Source organism: Perca fluviatilis, chromosome 24, assembly GCF_010015445.1.
Source record: "Perca fluviatilis chromosome 24, GENO_Pfluv_1.0, whole genome shotgun sequence".
Lineage (NCBI taxonomy): Eukaryota > Metazoa > Chordata > Actinopteri > Perciformes > Percidae > Perca > Perca fluviatilis.
This window is the reverse complement of record NC_053135.1, coordinates 17,491,041-17,509,104: the sequence shown is the minus strand read 5'-3', so window position 1 is coordinate 17,509,104 and position 18,064 is coordinate 17,491,041. Positions and strand designations below refer to the sequence as shown.

The 18,064-nt window shown below is 43.9% G+C and overlaps 1 protein-coding gene across 2 annotated transcripts; it reads left to right on the top strand.

Moving 5' to 3' along the window:
* Window positions 1–1,843: 1,843 nt before the first annotated feature.
* Window positions 1,844–17,938, top strand: LOC120554203 (major facilitator superfamily domain-containing protein 6-like). Of its 2 annotated transcripts, XM_039792938.1 has the most exons (8): window positions 1,844–2,119; window positions 4,848–6,393; window positions 8,907–9,004; window positions 12,720–12,881; window positions 13,803–13,901; window positions 14,787–15,079; window positions 15,532–15,535; window positions 16,183–16,318. In XM_039792938.1, the coding sequence occupies exons 2-8, from the start codon at window positions 4,850–4,852 to the stop codon at window positions 16,188–16,190; spliced, it is 2,208 nt and encodes a 735-aa protein (XP_039648872.1). In that variant the 5' UTR covers window positions 1,844–2,119; window positions 4,848–4,849; the 3' UTR covers window positions 16,191–16,318. The 2 variants fall into 2 exon arrangements, with proteins under 2 accessions (XP_039648872.1, XP_039648871.1); XM_039792937.1 differs by lacking the exon at window positions 15,532–15,535 and having other exon boundaries at window positions 1,845–2,119; window positions 16,183–17,938.
* Window positions 17,939–18,064: the final 126 nt, after the last annotated feature.

The window sequence follows — 18,064 nt, the reverse complement described above, 5'->3', positions numbered from 1 at the left end:
CTGGAGGCGGGGGCGTTTGCGCAACATCTTGCGCATGCGCAGAACGGATCGTGCAGGGAAGCGGTGCCGTTATTCCAAGGTGGTGGTGGAATGAACGCAGCATTATCATCTGCGCCTACGTCATGGCATACGTATCATCTTGCACATGCGCAGAACGGATTGTGCAGGTGGAACGGATCGGGTACTGACAGCGGGCCATAGGGGGCCGGGCCCGCCCCCAAAAATGCTTGTGCCCCCCCACTTGAGGCACAGATCTCTTAAAAAAATTACTTTAATTTTATATTATCATAGTTGCTAATTTTGTGTTGCATTAATGTTGCATTATTTATCATTAAAACATTATAAATATAAATAAACAATGGTGTGATTTTTGTTTGATTGATGGGAATCTACACTGCAACAGCCTATCACGGCCTTACTAAAAAGAAAGTTAGGCTACGGACGTACGTAGCCTACATCAGTGTAGCCGCTCAACAGTTACCGCACATTTTTAAAGCTGGATGAGTTTTCGCCGGGTTACTCGCTTCAGTTCCTCATGGTAAGTGGTTGAAAAGCCCACCAACATTCTCCTCTGCCAAATTGGATACGGCACCGACGCCTCCTGATGTTGTCGTTGGAGAAGGAGTCCCTGGACGACAGTCTGAGCCTGATGCTAGTAGCTCCGTGGAGCCCGACCCTGGGCCTGGCAGGACCTGCAGGTCAAGTGCAACTGTGACTGGGGCAGCATTTGGGCCACAACTAGCTAACTGTTGAATCAGGGGTGTGACGGACAAACCCAAACAGGTTGTGTTGAGGAAATATCCAGTCAAAATGTTTGGTTAAAAAAACGTAGCTGTAGCTGGTATTTGAACAGGGACGCTGCGCGCGAGGCTACTCGGTGGAAAAGGACCCCGCATTTTGTTATGCCTGCAGGAAATTCACATCTGTATCATCGGACCGACCTTCTTCATTAAGGGGTTTAAGATTTACAGACAAGGGCTTAAATAAGCATGCAGCTTCAAATGACAGGAGGGACTGGAGAGAGGACAGGCTGCCTCCACTCAAAGTACCGGTAGGTTCAAAGTCTCTGTGTGTGTGTGTGTGTGTGTGTGTGTGTGTGTGTGTGTGTGTGTGTGTGTGTGTGTGTGCGGCGTGCGGTGTTTCTCATGGCACATCGCATAGCAATGCATATCCTTCTGTTGACTGCTTTAAAATGCAATGTTTGAGAGATGCTTCTGGTGTTACATCTAATATGTTGTATAGTCAAGTGTTTTATGGATATTCATAACATTGCTTCTATGTAATGTGTTGTAGGCTATATAGGCTACCTGGTCATATTTTGCTGTTGGTTATGTTTAACGTGATGATTACGTGCGAATAGTATAACAAGAGTATATGATTATTATACATATACGTACTGTACGCCAATAATAATTGTGCCCCCCCCCATGTATTTCATGTGCCCCCCTTAAGACTGAGGTCTAGCGACGGGTCTGACCATGAATATGGAGCTTCTACCCCAGTTCATGCAAACACATATGTAAAATTTCAAGCCAATAGGAATATTTGGAATTGATGGTGGTGGTAAATATTCATGAAAAAGGACAAGTCAGTGAACGGGCAACACAGATTTTGATAATGAACAACTACAAACGTTACACACTGGACCTTTAAGGTATAGCTAACTTTTTTTTTTGTTCAGAAGGGGTATGTTTATGGAAGCTTTCTCAAAATACACTAAGTCATTATTTTGAGAAAGTTTCTCATCATTTTGAGATACTAGAGAAAGACAATATCTCTATGGCTCTGATTATGACTTACATGCTCTTTATTTTGTTCATCGCCGGAAGCCGTAACAGCTTAGCAAGGCGCGTGACTTGACGGTTATGTGTGTGCTAAGGACAGGTGGCAGCCCCGGTTAGGCGAGCTGCTGTTGTTCTCAGCACAAAGAGCAGAGCCGGAGAAACACTTCAAATTCACATTCAATTGGAAAAAACATGAACACGTTACGGTAAATTCAAACATTATCCGCTAAATAAAAAAAAAATAATGTTTGTGACGCGTTTTGCGTGAAATGTCCGACAAGGGAGACAAATCCAACAGAAACTGCGCAGTTTAATGGGAGCCGTGACCTGAGCAGGTAAGAAAACAATGTGCTTTGTGTTTAAAGTTCGTGTTTTTCATTTGCTGTTTTAAAAAAAATATGTTTAAAGAGTTTATTTGAGGTTACAAGCGGCGAAATAAAAGCAGGTAGCTACAACATGAGTCATTCCTAGCCCGTTTAACAGGGTTTATTTTGTTTAGTTTTTTTAAATTGGTAGCGCCATGTTGGCTAATTTACTTAATTTTTCTACATTTAAACGTATTGTATTTGGCTTGTTTCACGGATAAAAGAAGCCCGCTTTGATAGAAGATACCAATTACTTCCGCATAGGACAAGTCAGTGACAGTCTGTGACGGGCGGACGGTTTTCAAAAGGTGGGTCCGAGGGCTTCAAGCGGTCGTTGCAGGCTCACCAAACCGGACGTGATGACTTCACTGATGTTCTAGGAGAATCTGTATTGATCTCTATTGCTGTGATTATCAGGTTTTAATATCCTCATGACGTAATCCTGGCTCTCAAATACAGTTCAGATTTGTATAACTCTTTATTTTATGTATGTACACTAACAAATACAAAAAAAAGAGGAGCTGAACATGTCACACAGTCTCTGGAGTTTACCTATCATTCTAGTGTAATGATATTTTTAATAGCACATGGTCTGCATTGCAAAAAGCAGTGAAATGGCCTTTTTTGTTTTCACAAAGAAATACTTTTAAAATAAGGTCTTATACTTTATAAAACAAGACAACCTTTAGTATCAAAAGAGCCATTTTTGAGCCATACAATGAAAAAAAAAAAAAGGGAACCACAGTCTATTAAGTCTAAATGAGCATATCAACATTACATTAATATGGTTTAATATTACCCTGTCATTTAACCATTTGATCCAATTCTTGTATCCTTGTGTTGTCTTCCTGTCGACCATGCAACTTTTAGTTTTTTGTGGGTCAAAATTGAAATTCATACCGACGGTTTTGTCACTTTTTGAGACATTTTTGTCAATTCTTTCATCGTTCTTTTACCAATTATTTTTTTCAAATACTATAAAATTGTGGAAACCCAGAGTTCTCGCTAGAGCACAACTTGAATTTGCTCAGCGAGTCACTCTGGCATTCAGTAATGACGCTCATTAACTATGCGCACCAATCACATCGGTGTATCTGATATAGGCGGGCCAGAGGCGAGCTGAACAGATGACGACAGCGCTGCGACGCCAACGTCATTAGTAAACATTGCAAGATGGCTACGGATGAACACCGCTACAACGAACGAGTTAAACTTGGCTTTTTATCTAAAAGAGGAACGGAAGACGGCGCTCGAATCGTTCCTTTGCGAGAAGGACGTTTTTGCTGTTTTGCCGACCGGATACGGCAAGAGTTTAATCTACCAGTGAGCTCCGATGGTAGCTAAGCGTATGGGGCTTAGCGAAAACCCACTGCTGGTTATGGTCTCGCCATTGTTGCGATCGGTCGTAGTGTTATCCAAATGCGCACAGTGAGATTTTTGAAATGCATGCTTGTTGCCGCCCCTCGAGTTGGGCCATTTTCATTACTCAATGCCAGACCCTTAATCTTTCGGATTTGGGTCTGGATTTCCAGGCTAATAAAATTCGAATAAAACTCAGTGAAAGTAGGAAACTGATTGCTTGTGAAGAGCGTTTAAGTGGTAATTGCACTTTATGTAGGCTATAATCTATAATGTGTGTGCACTAAATGTCTCAAATGTCGTTTTTATATATTTTAAATGTCACTGCATGCTCAGCGTGTAACACCACTTGATCCACGGTGAAACGTTGTTTCGTCTCACTACATACGTACAGTGTATATGTTAATGTTATAATGTATACATGTTATAAGTTTAAACAATAAGGCGCCAGGCCGTAGACATGCATAGGGCATGACATGACACACATTTTAATTGACCGAAATGTTCTGGTAGCCTAAATGGAGAATGTAAGAATCACTTTAGGCTTACAACAGTGATAAATGAAAGCCACAGGCAGCCACTGGAGAGGAGCTAAAGAGCCGCAGGTCGCTGACCCCATGCAGTAAGATGAACTTCTTGTTGTTATGTGTGCCTTGTTTCATAATTAGCTGTTCTGTTTCGGACAGCGGACATCTCTGTAACATCCCTCGCTTCTAATTAGTATTACTACCCACAAAAGCAATGTAATGACTGTGTCTGCGGTGTTTAACGCTCGCCAAGTGTTCCTCTAAAGAGAGATTTGGCCGTTTGATTAATGCGAGAATAAGAGAAGTAATGATGCTGGAGAAAGGGGGGGAAATAAAGAAGAAGGTACTTGTGATCAAATTTGACCCGTTTACAAAAACTTTCGATGTCAGAACGTTGAAAAAACGTTGAAAAAAGTGACAAATGTTGGAAAAAGCTACAAAAACGCAGGGAAAAGAATCAACAAAAACATTATTTTTTTTTTAAATGCTGAAAAAAGTGACCAGAAAAAATTACAAAAAGCAACAAAAAACGTGTAAAAAAAAAATGGACAAAAAGGGACAAAAAATAAAATCGACAAAAATGTCAAAGTGTAGCAAAAGACCCAGAAAAACGCAAGGTTGCACGGTCGATGGGAAGACACCCCAAGGGTTAAATACATATTTAATGCTATATCCACAGTAGAGAAGCCCATTATCATGCTTGGCGTCCTGCCAAACATAATTTGGGTTTCACCCAGCAGACAGAGTAAACTCTGCATCATTTGGTTACTGATTGGCGGCGCCGCTCTCACCCTCATTTCCCTATCTCCCAGATATGCCAGCTGACGACAAGGTTGCCATCCTGACGGACGACGAGGAGGAGCAGAAGAGGAAGTATGTGTTGGCCGAGCCGTTTGACGCGCAGTCGTCGGGTCAGCCGGCAGGTGTTCCCGCGGACACGGCGACGCCAACTGCGGGAACGCCGCCCGAGCAGCTGGAGGCCCCGCGGGCCGCCTCAACGGACTGCTGCGAGGGGATGTGCCTGCGCATCAACAGCCGCCTCCTCATCTCCAAGGTCTTCTACCTCTTCTTCTACGCCGCGTACGGCTCGCTGCACCCGCTGCTGGCCCTGTACTACAAGCAGCTCGGCATGTCGGCCAGCCGCAGCGGGCTGCTCGTCGGCATTCGCTACTTCATCGAGTTCTGCAGCGCCCCCTTCTGGGGCGTGGTGGCCGACCGCTTCAAGAAGGGCAAGATGGTGCTGCTGTTTTCCGTCCTGTGCTGGCTGGTGTTCAACTGTGGCATCGGCTTTGTCAAACCGGCGGAGATGATGTGCGTGGTGGTAGGCGCCGACCTTCCTCCGACAGCGGCGGCGCCGCACCCGACAACTACTCTCCCGCACGGCAACTTCACCACACAGACGGGCAACTCCACCAACCGCACCAGAAGTCGCCGGAGCTTTCTAGAGCTCACCGGGCTTCCGGACATCCTGGACTCTCATTTCGGCGCGCTCCGCCGGCCAAAGCGAAGCGCAAACCTCAACGCCACTTCCGCTCCCTTGGAGCCAGCCAGCACTACCCAGCTGGCACCGAACAACACCCTCCCCACCACCACCACCACCGCGACCCCCCCGGCTCCGACCAAAGCCAAGAAGCACCAGATTGTCTACAACAAGGACCAGGTGGAGAGCATCTTCCTGCTCATCCTGCTCGTTGTCATCGTCGGCGAGTTCTTTAGCGCGCCGGCCGTCACCATCGTGGACACCGTCACCCTGCAGTACCTCGGCAGGGCGCGCGACCGCTACGGCTTGCAGAGGATGTGGGGCTCGCTGGGCTGGGGTCTGGCCATGCTGCTGGTGGGCATCTGGATCGACCACACGCACGTGACCGTTGTGATCGACGGCGTGGGCTGCGTCGTGCCCGACTTCCGTCTCCACAATTACCAGATCGCCTTCATTGTCTTCGGCGTGCTGATGGGCGCCGCGTTCATCGTCGCCACTCAGTTTTACTTTGATAACGGCGGCGACTACAGGCAGGAGCTTCCGGAGGGGGTGGCCGAGGACGGGAGCAGCCCAAGAGCGTCGCCCGAGTCAGAGTCCGACTCCTCGGGCCGGACGCCCGTCAGCCCGGACGCCGCCCAGGATTTCCGCTACAGCGATCTGCTGAAGCTGCTCTGCAGCGTGCGCTACAGCTCGGTGCTGTTCGTCGCCTGGTTCATGGGCTTCGGGTACGGCTTCGTCTTCACCTTCCTGTACTGGCACCTGGAGGACCTGCACGGGACCACTACGCTGTTCGGGGTCTGCTCGGTCCTGAGCCACATCTCGGAGCTCGTCGCCTACTTCACCAGCCACAAGTTCATCGAGCTGGTCGGACACGTCAGGTAAGACACGGTGTGAAAGTGAGCGGAGTGAGAATGTCAGAAAGTTTCAGAGGTACAAACAAGTCCGAGTAAAGAATACATGGTGCTGTTAGAAAAAGAAGCAATGCACCAGAGATATGTTACTCTACTGTTAGCTGTGGCTGACGAGTGGAGCGCTGTCTGGGCCACATTCTCTTATTAGAGTGGCAACAAGTGCAGACAGACACACACACACCCCTGGACGATTACATTATCGTTAGCTTATTTGTTATGGAAATGAAACGCTCATAACACACGTTTATAAAATGCAGAGGTGGAATGTAACTAAGTACATATACTCCAGTACTGTAATTAAGTCCAAATGTTGAGGTACTTGTACTTTACTTGAGTAAACCTCTACTCCGCTACATACTTACTTACCTTTACACAACTATTAACTAAAACAACAAGTATGTATGTATTGAGTTGATGTAAATTAATGCTTTTTTTTTTTATCCGATTCATCGATTAATCGAAAAAATAATCGACGGATTAATCGAATATTAAAATAATCGTTAGTTGCAGCCCTACATTAAACACACACCTGGTTGGATCCTTTACTCTTTCTACACTACGTCGCGCTATGTCGCAGGCTTTTCGCGATGTGTTCAACGTGCCAGTTGATATTGCGATGACAATTTAAAAAATAATAATAAAATGATATATTGAGCCAGCAGCCCTGACTGTCCACACATTGGACAGTAAAAGAAAAAAGGGACAACTTTTTTTTTTAACTGAACAGGTAAATCCATCCTCCTCTCTGCAGCAGCAGCGGTGGAGAGTGAATGTTTTGAGACAAAGTGGCCTTTGATGCTCGCCGTTTTTTTCCTGTCTGAGTGAAGTCCGGGGTCGGACTTCGCAGGCCGCAGGGACATTCGAGAGCGCGGTGTTAGATTTCAGCTGCGGCCCCCGTCTGCATCCGAAAACACACACACAGCGTCTCTGCTGTTGACTGAAAACGTCTCCTGAGTCAACAGAAAGGCGGAGTTGAAGGGTAGGGAGTGTTTGTAAATTGATTGTAATTCATTTATTATTAACTAAATGCACCTGCCCTGCTGCTGCTGGTGAATAGTATGAGCCTCATTTGAATCCCAAATGAAAAGATTGTGCCAGGCTGTGAGTCTTTATTGTTTCCAAAAGATGAAAAATGTTGTGTTTTCGTTTCTATCCATTATCTCCCAATCCCTCAGATATGCTTGAGCCCCCCTAAAAAGGGCCTAAAAACGTTTCTGTTGGGGGGGGGGGGCACTGCACTGTTTTCTTCACGTTGTTCAGTCTTCAGATGATGTGACACTCTGCTGCAAAACACACTTCCTGCTTTACTGGAAGGTCGGAGCCAGAGCCGAAACCGAAAAGGGGCTGCAGCTTGTTGTTTTGTCACCATCTCACTCTGGTGGTCGTGCACCCGTTTATAGGTTGGAGCGCGTCAATATGTCACCCGCAGGCTGCAGGCGAAAAGAGGATCTGCAGCAGTGAGAGAGAGCTGTGCAGTACAACAAAAACATGGTGTTTTTTGAAAATTAAACCATGAATAAAAATACAATTATGAACCTGAAAATGAGCATAATATGGGCACTTTAAGACGTTTTCTACACTACAAAGATCTGTACAACAATCCCAAAAAAGTCCTCGAGGAAAAAAAAATGTTTGCACGTTACATTTACTCTCATTTTGTCTTGTCCTGCTATTTAAAAATTTGAATATGTCTTTTATATTATTTATTTGAAGGGGAATTCAAAACAAGTTCAACAGGAAAAGTATGAAGTGAACAGTTCAAGGTGTTTTCACTGTGGATTTGTTGAACTGTCACTGTTTAACATCTTATGATCCCCCATAATTGAGGAGCCCTACACTGTAGGCAGCGGTGGAATGTAACTAAGTAGATTTGCTCAAGTACTGTACTTAAGTCCAAATGTTGAGGTACTTGTACTTTACTTGAGTCTTTTTCTTTTCATGCCACTTTCTACTTCTACTCCGCTACATTTCAGAGAGAAATATTGGACTTTTTACTCCACTACATTCATCTGTTCCAGCTTTAGTTACTAGTTACTTTAGTTACTCCATTACATTCATCTGTTACAGCTTTAGTTACTAGTTACTTTAGTTACTCCACTACATTCATCTGTTACAGCTTTAGTTACTAGTTACTTTAGTTATTCCACTACATTCATCTGTTACAGCTTTAGTTACTAGTTACTTTACATGTTAAGATTTCTGCACACAAAACACATGTAGTTTATAAAATCTGATGTTTGATTCTAAAGTAAACTAGCCAACAATATAACTGCTACTTACAGACTTTTACTGAAGTAACATTTTCAATGCAGGACTTTTACTTGTAACAGAGTCTTTTCACAGTGTGGTATTAGTACCTTTACTGAAGTAAAGGCTCTGAATACTTCTTCCACCGCTGACTGTAAGGTAGGGTTTTACATGAAGTCGAGAAAGTCAGATATTTACACCCTTCTTTTTTTCCTCCCGTGTTTTCCTTCCAGGGTTCTGTACATCGGCCTGGCCTGCAACACAGCTCGCTACCTGTACATCTCCTACCTGAAGAACGCCTGGACCGTCCTGCCCATGGAGGTCCTCCAAGGTAACGTTTCTGTTCGCCCTGCGTGTGGAAGCTAGGACCCTGCGGTCGGGACAGGAAGCAGCTGTGTTTGTCTAACAGGACGCTTATCAAATGGCCGTTTCCCTCCCGACAGTTCAGCCTTTCGTTTTATTATTATCAACAGTCATTAATGGTAATACCAGGGTTTCTGCCAGCACCCCAGCTCACCCGAAAAACACCATCTGACGCCTGAACAGTGGTGCAATGTAACTAAGTACATTTACTCCAGTATTGTACTTACGTCCAAATGTTGAGGTACTTGTACTTTACTTGAGTCTTTTTTTCTTTTCATGCCACTTTCTACTTCTACTCCACTACATTTCAGAGAGAAATATTGGACTTTTTACTCCACTACATTCATCTGTTACAGCTTTAGTTACTAGTTACTTTACACATTAAGGGCCCTATCTTGCACTCAGCGCATTTGCCTTTGTACACCGACGCATGTATCATTCCTGTTTTGCACCCGACGCACAGCAGACTTTTCCCTCCACAGACGCACGTCGGTAAATTAGGGAATGTATTTGCGCTCCCGGGGGCGGTTCAGCGAAAAGAGGAGGCGTGTTCAGGCGCAAACGGTCCCTGGTGCTACTTTGCAGTTTCAGAAAACAATTCCGCTACAGACCAGGAAAAACCTGGTCTAAAGTCAGTGGTGCTAGTCTAAAGTCAGTGGCGCTAGTCTAAAGTCAGTGGCGCTAGTCTAAAGTCAGTGGCGCTAGTCTAAAGTCAGTGGCGCTAGTCTAAAGTCAGTGGCGCTAGTCTAAAGTCAGTGGCGCTAGTCTAAAGTCAGTGGTACTAGTCTAAAGTCAGTGGCGCGTTATTCAGAGGCTATTTTCGGAGCGCATGCTTGGCCATAATGTAGCGTGTGCACAACGCGCATCCACTTTGCTTCTCTCATCTAAACGGACGCAGCAGTTCCCATTTTTGCAAACCATACATAATTACAAGGAAAAATATTACTGGAAATGCGCTTCAGGTGGTGGATAGGTCAGGAGGCACTTTACAGTACAGTCCTCAAAAAGTCCCAGCATTCTTTGAGGCTTGTTGTGTTTTACACAACCTTTCCATGAATCATGAATGTGTCGATGACATAAATGAGGAAATATTAGAGGACTTAAGGAGATGTGATGTTGAACTACGACGGGATTGGACACTCCGGCGGGATCTGGTCCGGTAGTGGAAATGCGCTCCTGGTGGAGCGGGTGGACGGAGATGGAGTTGGGGGGAGGAGGAAGGGGCACAACAGGAGCAGGTGGTGCGTTTGGAGGCCCACTCTCCATGGCTGCAGCAATCCTCTCCGTACTGTGGAGATGCGCCCGAGATGCTGGAACTTGCTGGAGAATCGTCACACAACGGCAGCATTTTACTTCCTGTTTACTTCCCCCAAGGCATTTTGGGAACTGTAGTACGCCAACCTTTTAAAGGGAACCTTCCTATGAAGTTGCAGCATCTTTATTCAAAACTACAGGAAACTATTGGACCTCTAAAACAAAGTTGTATTATTGCTTGCAAAAAATATAATGTTTTAATAATAGGCAATGTTTTGGTACTAGACCATCTTCAGGCAAAGGTTGTTACATCCTGACAAGCTAAATCTTTTGTAGGTAAAGTAAGATAGTTGGTAAACTAATAGTTAAGAGCTCCGCGGGGAGCAACTACTGTTGAGAGTCTGGGTGGTTTGTTTGAGAAGTCCACCCTGAGAAAACACTGACGCCTCGCAGAATAAACAAGTGAAAACTAGTTCCATACGTTTGCAACTTTTACAAGTTCACTACCTGTTTTGACTCCCGGCAAGTAAGACAATTTGAAAAAGTACATTGAACGTTTTCCAACATTCATTCAGAGCTGAACAGAAAACATCAGGAAGAGAGAGATTACATTTTAACTGTTGACCTCGAGCACGTAACGCGTGATAAGCTCGCGACCGAAGGTGTGGTGACTTCAGACAGGAAGATAAACAAAATAAAAGTGATCACAATCACACAGACCGACAAATACTGCATTTTGTAAGCAAGATATCCGTGTTAATATTTGTGAATTAAATAGTGGCTAATGCCTACCGTACACTAGCAGACTTTGAACAGACTTTGAAAAGACTAAAATCTGACACCATAATATGTAAAGACTGGGGAGCCTGCAGGGTCACACATTGCAAGACTACAACTAAATTTGTTTTGAAAAAACTGTAACCGCTGCCGCCAGCGTTAGCTGGTGACTTTAAGGGACTTTTAGGTTGCCAGGTTGAGGTGACAAATGGGTTGAAAATTGTACATGGTGTGTGGACTGTGTGAACAGGATGCGTTTCATACAAGATCTGGAAACTGGTCAACATTAGACAAACATATTGGTAAAGGAGTTTGGGCCATGCAAATGACGGGAGTTTCCCGGGAGAAATAACAAACCGGGAGGGGTCCGGGAGATGGGGCTAAAAAAAAAACTGGAGAAAGCCGGGAAAAAAAGGGAGTGTTGGCAGGTATGGTCTCTAGCCGTTTGCTGCTTCCTGTTTGGTGCTGGAGGGAACGCACCCATTAGTTGTTGACAATGTTAACGTGATTTAACTCCACTACAATAAAGACATCAGATAACTACAGTCAAACAGAAGCAAAATAATGAAATTAAAACTGATATTTCTGTCTTTTAACCACTTGCAATTACACTTATTTTGATTTACTGAAATAAACCCAATTAGCAATCTTGAATTGCTGCCATGGTGGAAACGTAGAGTTACTTTACTGACACTAATTATTCATAAATATTGTTCTAATTGAGTTATTGTAATACAGATACTTCTCGCTTGAGTTACAGCAACCACGACCGCACATATGTGCTTATTTTTATTTATTTTGCTGAGTGATGTTGAGTTCCTGCAATGATCCAAATAGAGACATACACAGTGGTGTGGTCTACGTGATAAGCAGGTATACACCGTATACTCATTAAGAAAGCTCCAGAATTTCCATATACCCACTTAAAAATGTGCAATGATAACGTCACAAAATAATTTTGTGACAGAACTTTCACTGCATTTGTTTTGGCCGATACGGGTCGAGCAATGTGACGGCAAACTGAACGAACGCTGCAGAACAACTGTTGCGGTATACCCACTACAATAAACTAGACTACACCACTGCACATGCAGTATATAATTGTGTTGAGTTACTGTAATAACGTGATGAAGTAGTGCCTTCAATATAACTCCTTAAAATCTGTGGGGTCTAAAAGCCACAGAACAATCCTTGTTTGAAAACAAGTAAAGAAGAAATCTGCTATAAAGGAGATTTCAACAAAGCTGTGCCGAGGCCCTGTTAATAAAGCTACCACTGTTGAATCCTATTTCATTTTTGCGGCATGTTGTGATCACAGTTGCAGTAACCCTGAGAAATAAAGTGTGATTTTTACCACCGAAACCTGTGCCAACAACGCTCGAAGACAAGTGTGGAAACTCAGACTCTAAGCTGTTCCCTCAGAGACGTGACATCTCACTCGAAACAAAGTGAGATACAGATATAAAGAGAAATATGATGTATAATAATTATAGCAGTTGGTGTGATGAACAGTGGCAATTATAGTGACCATAAAATGAATTGCAACTATGATGTCACAGGCCAATGTACCTGCATTTTCCATTCGAGTAGTTCCAGATGTCATTTGCTTTCCTTTCAGCTGTGACCCTTGTCTGTCGTTTTGTGTCCTCCAGGTGTGACTCACGCCTCAGTTTGGGCTGCCTGTATCTCCTATCTGAGTGCCGCGGTCCCGCCGGCCCTGAGGACATCGGCGCAGGGCATCCTGCAGGGCCTCCACCTCGGCCTGGGCCGCGGCTGCGGAGCCATGGTGGGGGGAGTGTTTGTCAACTACTTTGGTACGAACACGATGGAGGTGGACGTTTTTTATCCATTCATTTTTATTTTATTAATCTCAAACCATCAACAGCATCTTGTGAAACAATTAAACAAAACACAAGAAAGGATAAGTTGGAGAAGGAGCAACCAAAAAGATATGCGTATATGAAATTTAAAGTGATGGTCTGGAGTAATTTCACCCTAGGGTCCTTGACCATGGCCTCCATGACCTCGAGCCAAACAAACAAACAAGCTATGTTTAAGTCTCTCTAAAACTCAAAAAAAAAAGCAGCAAAAACATTGAAAAGGGTGGCTGGGTTGGCTCGGTGGGTAGAGCAGGCGCACATATACTGAGAGGTTTATGCCTCGACACAGAGGTCCAGGGTTCGAATCCGACCTGTGACGATTTCCTGCATGTCTTCCCCCTCTCTCTCTCTCTCCCCTTTCTCACCTAGCTGTCCTTTCAAATTTAAAGGCGGAAAAGCCCCCAAAAAAAAATAACGAGTCCATTTTTTTTAATGGGTGGGGTTGTAACCGGGTGGGGTCTCCTTTTGCGGCCGTTGAGACTGCAACACAACCCCGTAGATTCCAAACCAAAACGGGTTAGAAGTGTTTCCAAATGTCTCCGGTTTAGGGGCTCGGAAACGCCAGAGCAGGGGGAATGAGAGGGGGAAACGCCAGAGCAGGGGGAATGAGAGGGGGAAACGCCAGAGCAGGGGGAATGAGAGGGGGAAACGCCAGAGCAGGGGGAATGAGAGGGGGAAACGCCAGAGCAGGGGGAATGAGAGGGGGACACGTAGCAGAAGATATTGGTTTTTAAACCAAAACGTTGCAATGTAAATGTAGCCTGAATGAAAGGTTTCCAGTTAAGCTGAGATCCTTTTTAAGGTGTGAGTATTTCACACCCCCCCCTTACAGTTCTCCTCCCGTTTGCTTTGCAGGTGCTGCAGACACGTTCCGAGGAATCGGCATGGCCTCCCTCGTCATCCTCCTAATCTTCTCCTTCATCCAGTGTCTGTTTGGAGAGACAGAGGAGAAAGGTGGGAACAACTCTCAACTAAAGTCCACCTCCTCCAGCTCTCTCCCCTAATCTTTCCATCCACCTTCTGATCCGAAGTTAGCCTTCTTTTTCCTTTTGGTGCAGATTACAGAATCTGCATTGTATTTATTCAGCGTTTAGTATGCTCTCACCATCATTACATAATCACAATTGTGTTTTACCTTCCTCTGTTATTCATTTTGGCTCGTGTAGATCATGTTTGCGCTTGTCTGCCAATGTTGTTTTTGTTGCTTCTGCTGCAGTCGGTAGTGATTTTCTGTTTACTGTACGAAAAGGGGTTAAATTTGACCCCTTTTCAAATATAAAAATATGGGTTTCTTGCAACCAAATTGCCCCAAAATAATGTGGATGCATGCATGTACGTTGTATAGAACCCATACAACTACCATTGAATTCTGCGTGTTTTATTCAATGTGATGTTTTTGAAAAAGGAAAAAAAAGAAAAAAGTCAACTGTTATAAAGTCTCCAGACTAACCTATTTTTTTTTCAGCATCAAAATAATTTGTACATGGTAATCAATCCATCATAAAAACATGTGCAAGGAAGACAAGAACCCCCATATAAAGTGTCTCCCTTTTGATTACAGTTTAATATGAAACAACAAAGTAAAGGACAGAAGAACAATCAAATAACAGAACAAAATATACACACCAATACATGTATTTGTAGGAAATTAGGCATAATGTAATTTAAATTAGGTTTATTGACCATGAATTTAAAAACAAAAGTGCTGAAATAAAAAGACAAAAAGTTTTTAAAAATCATCAAAAAAAGTTCATTTTGAATTTTGAGTTCATGGTCGACAGGAAGACAACATGAGGGTTCATTTTATAAGGTCGCTTTCTGTCTCTCGTCTTCTCTCAGAGGACAGAATGCTGGCCGAGAACATCCCGGTTCCCTCCAGCCCGGTTCCCATCGCTACCATCGACCTGGTGCAGAGCCAGACCGTCCCCGGGAGCCCCACCTCGGCACGCCTGGCCGCCCCGCTGCCCATCATTAAGACCAAACACCAGGAGGAGCAGGAGGACGTGAGCAGACCCGCCTGGGTGCTCTCAGGCGCCCCCTGGGTCACCATCGCCTTCGCTATCGTCCAGATCAAGGAGATGATGAACATGGTGAAGAGCCGCGCGCCGCCCACAGAGACTCAGCCCCTGCAGGTGAACAAAATCCCAATTTATAACCTGTTCAGTACACTAATCCAGACTGTCAAAGTACCAGGCAGACAGAGAAACTCAGTGGACTGACTGACTGACTGACTGACTGACAGAGAAACTCAGTGTACAGACTGACAGAATAATAAAAACAAGTTTACCACAAAACAAAAAAAATATATGGCTGAAATTAGAATTGGTATTAAATAAATACAAAGATCTTTCAAAAAAAGTTATTGTTTTTAAAAGATACACACGATAGATAGATAGATAGATAGATAGATAGATAGATAGATAGATCATCTTTAATGTCTGTGTTGAAACATTTTTCTTTAACCTTCACTAACCTGAACTTTCTGACACTTCCTCCTCTAACCGGCTGCCCACACACACACACACACACACACACACACACACACACACACACATACATACACACACATACATACATTCTGAAGAAAGGTGAGACATTTTTGTGTGCAAAGGTCGGTGGAAAACTACTCTGTGCGTGTGTTTGTCTGAGCGGGGGGGCATCCAGGGTTTTTTTTGTGGTTTTTTTGTGTTGTGTGTGTGTGTGTGTGTTTTGACGCATGTGGTGATTACAGTGACTCATCTATACCTGTGTGGTATGTGGGCGTGTACATGCATGCATACGTGTTTGCGAACCTCCTCCCTTCCGTGTCTCAACGCTTTGTGTGAGTTGCATGCAAGCCGTAATCACTACCTCGGTGATGTGTGTGTGTGTGTGTGCGTGTGTCCCCCTGACTCCACCCCCATGTTGGAGGTCCTCAGCTCCTGAGTGCTTAGTGCTGCAGATGTAGACCGTAAGGAAAGTTTGGCTGTTTTTTTTTTTTTTTTTTTTAATCCTAGTCATAGCAAGAGTTTGTCTAGTTGTAGCACCCAAGATAACCTAACCAGTAGAAGCTAACATGTGTAGCGTTAACATCACTGCATTAATGTTGCATTTAATAGCAAGTTGTTTCAGCTAGCTCTTTCATAGTTTGTGGATAACTAGTTAAATAAAACAACAGTTGCAAATAAAGATGATCCTCCGCACTGCTGCTGCTGCCTGTCAAGCGCCATCACTGTTTGTTTCCCCCTGTTGCCAGGTACCTAATGAGCAGGCGTCGGCCGAGTACAAGGCGGTGGCGACGTCACACAGAAACCCCGGTGATGACGGCACGGAAGCGCCCACGCAAATAAATGCCGCCCGTCCAGCGCCCACAGACTCTAACGAGGACAAAGACCAAACACGCCCGTCCTCAGACGGTGGGGAAGACAACCCAGCCTTCCCAGCTGAAAACACACACTGACTGTTCAGTCCCAAGCAGTTTTACCTTTACACACGCTGCTTTTCGCTCATGTCACAGTACGTCCTTAAAAATGAGTCAGTATCTTGACAAAACACTGTATTTATATACATGTATTGTACAAATCGCTTTGAAAAGTTGGAAATACTGCAACTCAGACATGACTTTGTTGTTAATAGATTGTGTTTTTTTTTGCAAAGGGGAGTTTGGGTTGAATGTTTGGATGAATGTTGGAGGTGCGCTAGGTGGCTTTCTCCCCCCCCCCCTTCAGATATGGTCGAATCTAACGCACCTCGCGGCGCTGTGCACTATTTATTTTCTGCCCTCTACCGGTGGAGTGTTATTTATTAACTTAATCTACTTTAAAAAAAAAAAAAGTGATGCAATTTGACAATGTGGTTGTTTAATTCAGCATTTTTGATTCCGCAAGAACACAAACAGCTCTTAAAAGAAGTGTCAACTTTATGCCGACACAAAACGTAACCCATTAAAATGCATTTTTAACGGGGTCCTAATTGCATATTGTTTACACCATCACTTTGCACACAAATAAATTCACAATAAAAATGCTGGTTTTTACATACCCCATAATTTTCCACTCTATCATCCCGACACACAAATGAGTTGACAGGGATAATATTTTAATGAACAGAGACCAAAATGGAACTTTACTGGCAGGAATTGGTGTTCTGTGTATGCTGCGGGGGAAATACTGGGACATACTTTGGCCGGTGTGATCGTGAAACGGGTATTAAATCATATTCTCTGAGCTGTTAAAAAGTCTTAAAACATCTAGCTCGTTAAATCCTTCCCAAACCCTGCTCTGTTATCCTCTAAAAGAATTTAATTGTTGAGCTTCTTTTGCCCGACTTGCATCATTTCCCTGCAAGCTCTGCAGCAAACCGTCTGTGGCCTTAGGATTTGGGAACCAATGTAATCATTTAATTTAAAAAAAAAGAACAGTAGTTGCAAAATCTTGAATTAATCAATGTTGAATTTGTTTCCAAACGCCGGCTCAGATGACAGGGGAAAAAAAGAAAGAAGGGAAAAACAAGTTGACCTTTTTATTTCACATTTTGATCACTTCTTTCAAAAACCCAAACCCACTTTTGTACTCCGTACGGGAACGGACTGTTGGTTGAGATGTATTTGTATAATTAACGGGAGGAGCGGTGATGAAGATGTGCCTCTTTTAAACCCACCGTAAGCCTCTTAATCGTCATTACTGTTCTAACTTTGTACCGTGAGAAGTCTAGCGAGGATCCCTTTGCCGTGCTCCACTCCTACAGAACGAGCTGTCGTACTCTGGGTCTTTCTCAAGCCCGCTTCCAATAATTTTGTATAGAAGCTGCCAATAGCCAATTAGCTATATTTACCGTCTTTGTTTCCCATTTTCATGCCAAACAATTCCCTGTATTCTGTGTTCTTCTTCCTGTTGTCTTCCCGGAGGAAGATGAAGATTTTTTTTCTTCTGTAACTTGAGTGATTACAGTATCAATGTATCTCAATGTTATTGGTATAAAAAAAAAAAAAAATGTTAATCTCATAAATAAGACTCCCGATTGGGTTTTTAATGACTGTGTGCGTGTTTGTTGTAATAGCCTTGTAAGGACCAGTTTGAGACTTTTAGCCCTTTAATGGCTTCTCATCTTCCCATCATCTATATAAACTTATGTCAGCA

What these genes read in the sequence shown, in the direction of transcription:
- LOC120554203 (XM_039792937.1), top strand. Translation starts at nt 4,850, where the DNA reads ATGCCAGCTGACGACAAGGTTGCCATCCTGACGGACGACGAGGAGGAG. An exon ending in GAGCTGGTCGGACACGTCAG is followed by an intron (nt 6,394 to 8,906) that starts GTAAGACACGGT and finishes TTTTCCTTCCAG; the next exon opens with GGTTCTGTACATCGGCCTGG. An exon ending in AGTGTTTGTCAACTACTTTG is followed by an intron (nt 12,882 to 13,802) that starts GTACGAACACGA and finishes TTTGCTTTGCAG; the next exon opens with GTGCTGCAGACACGTTCCGA.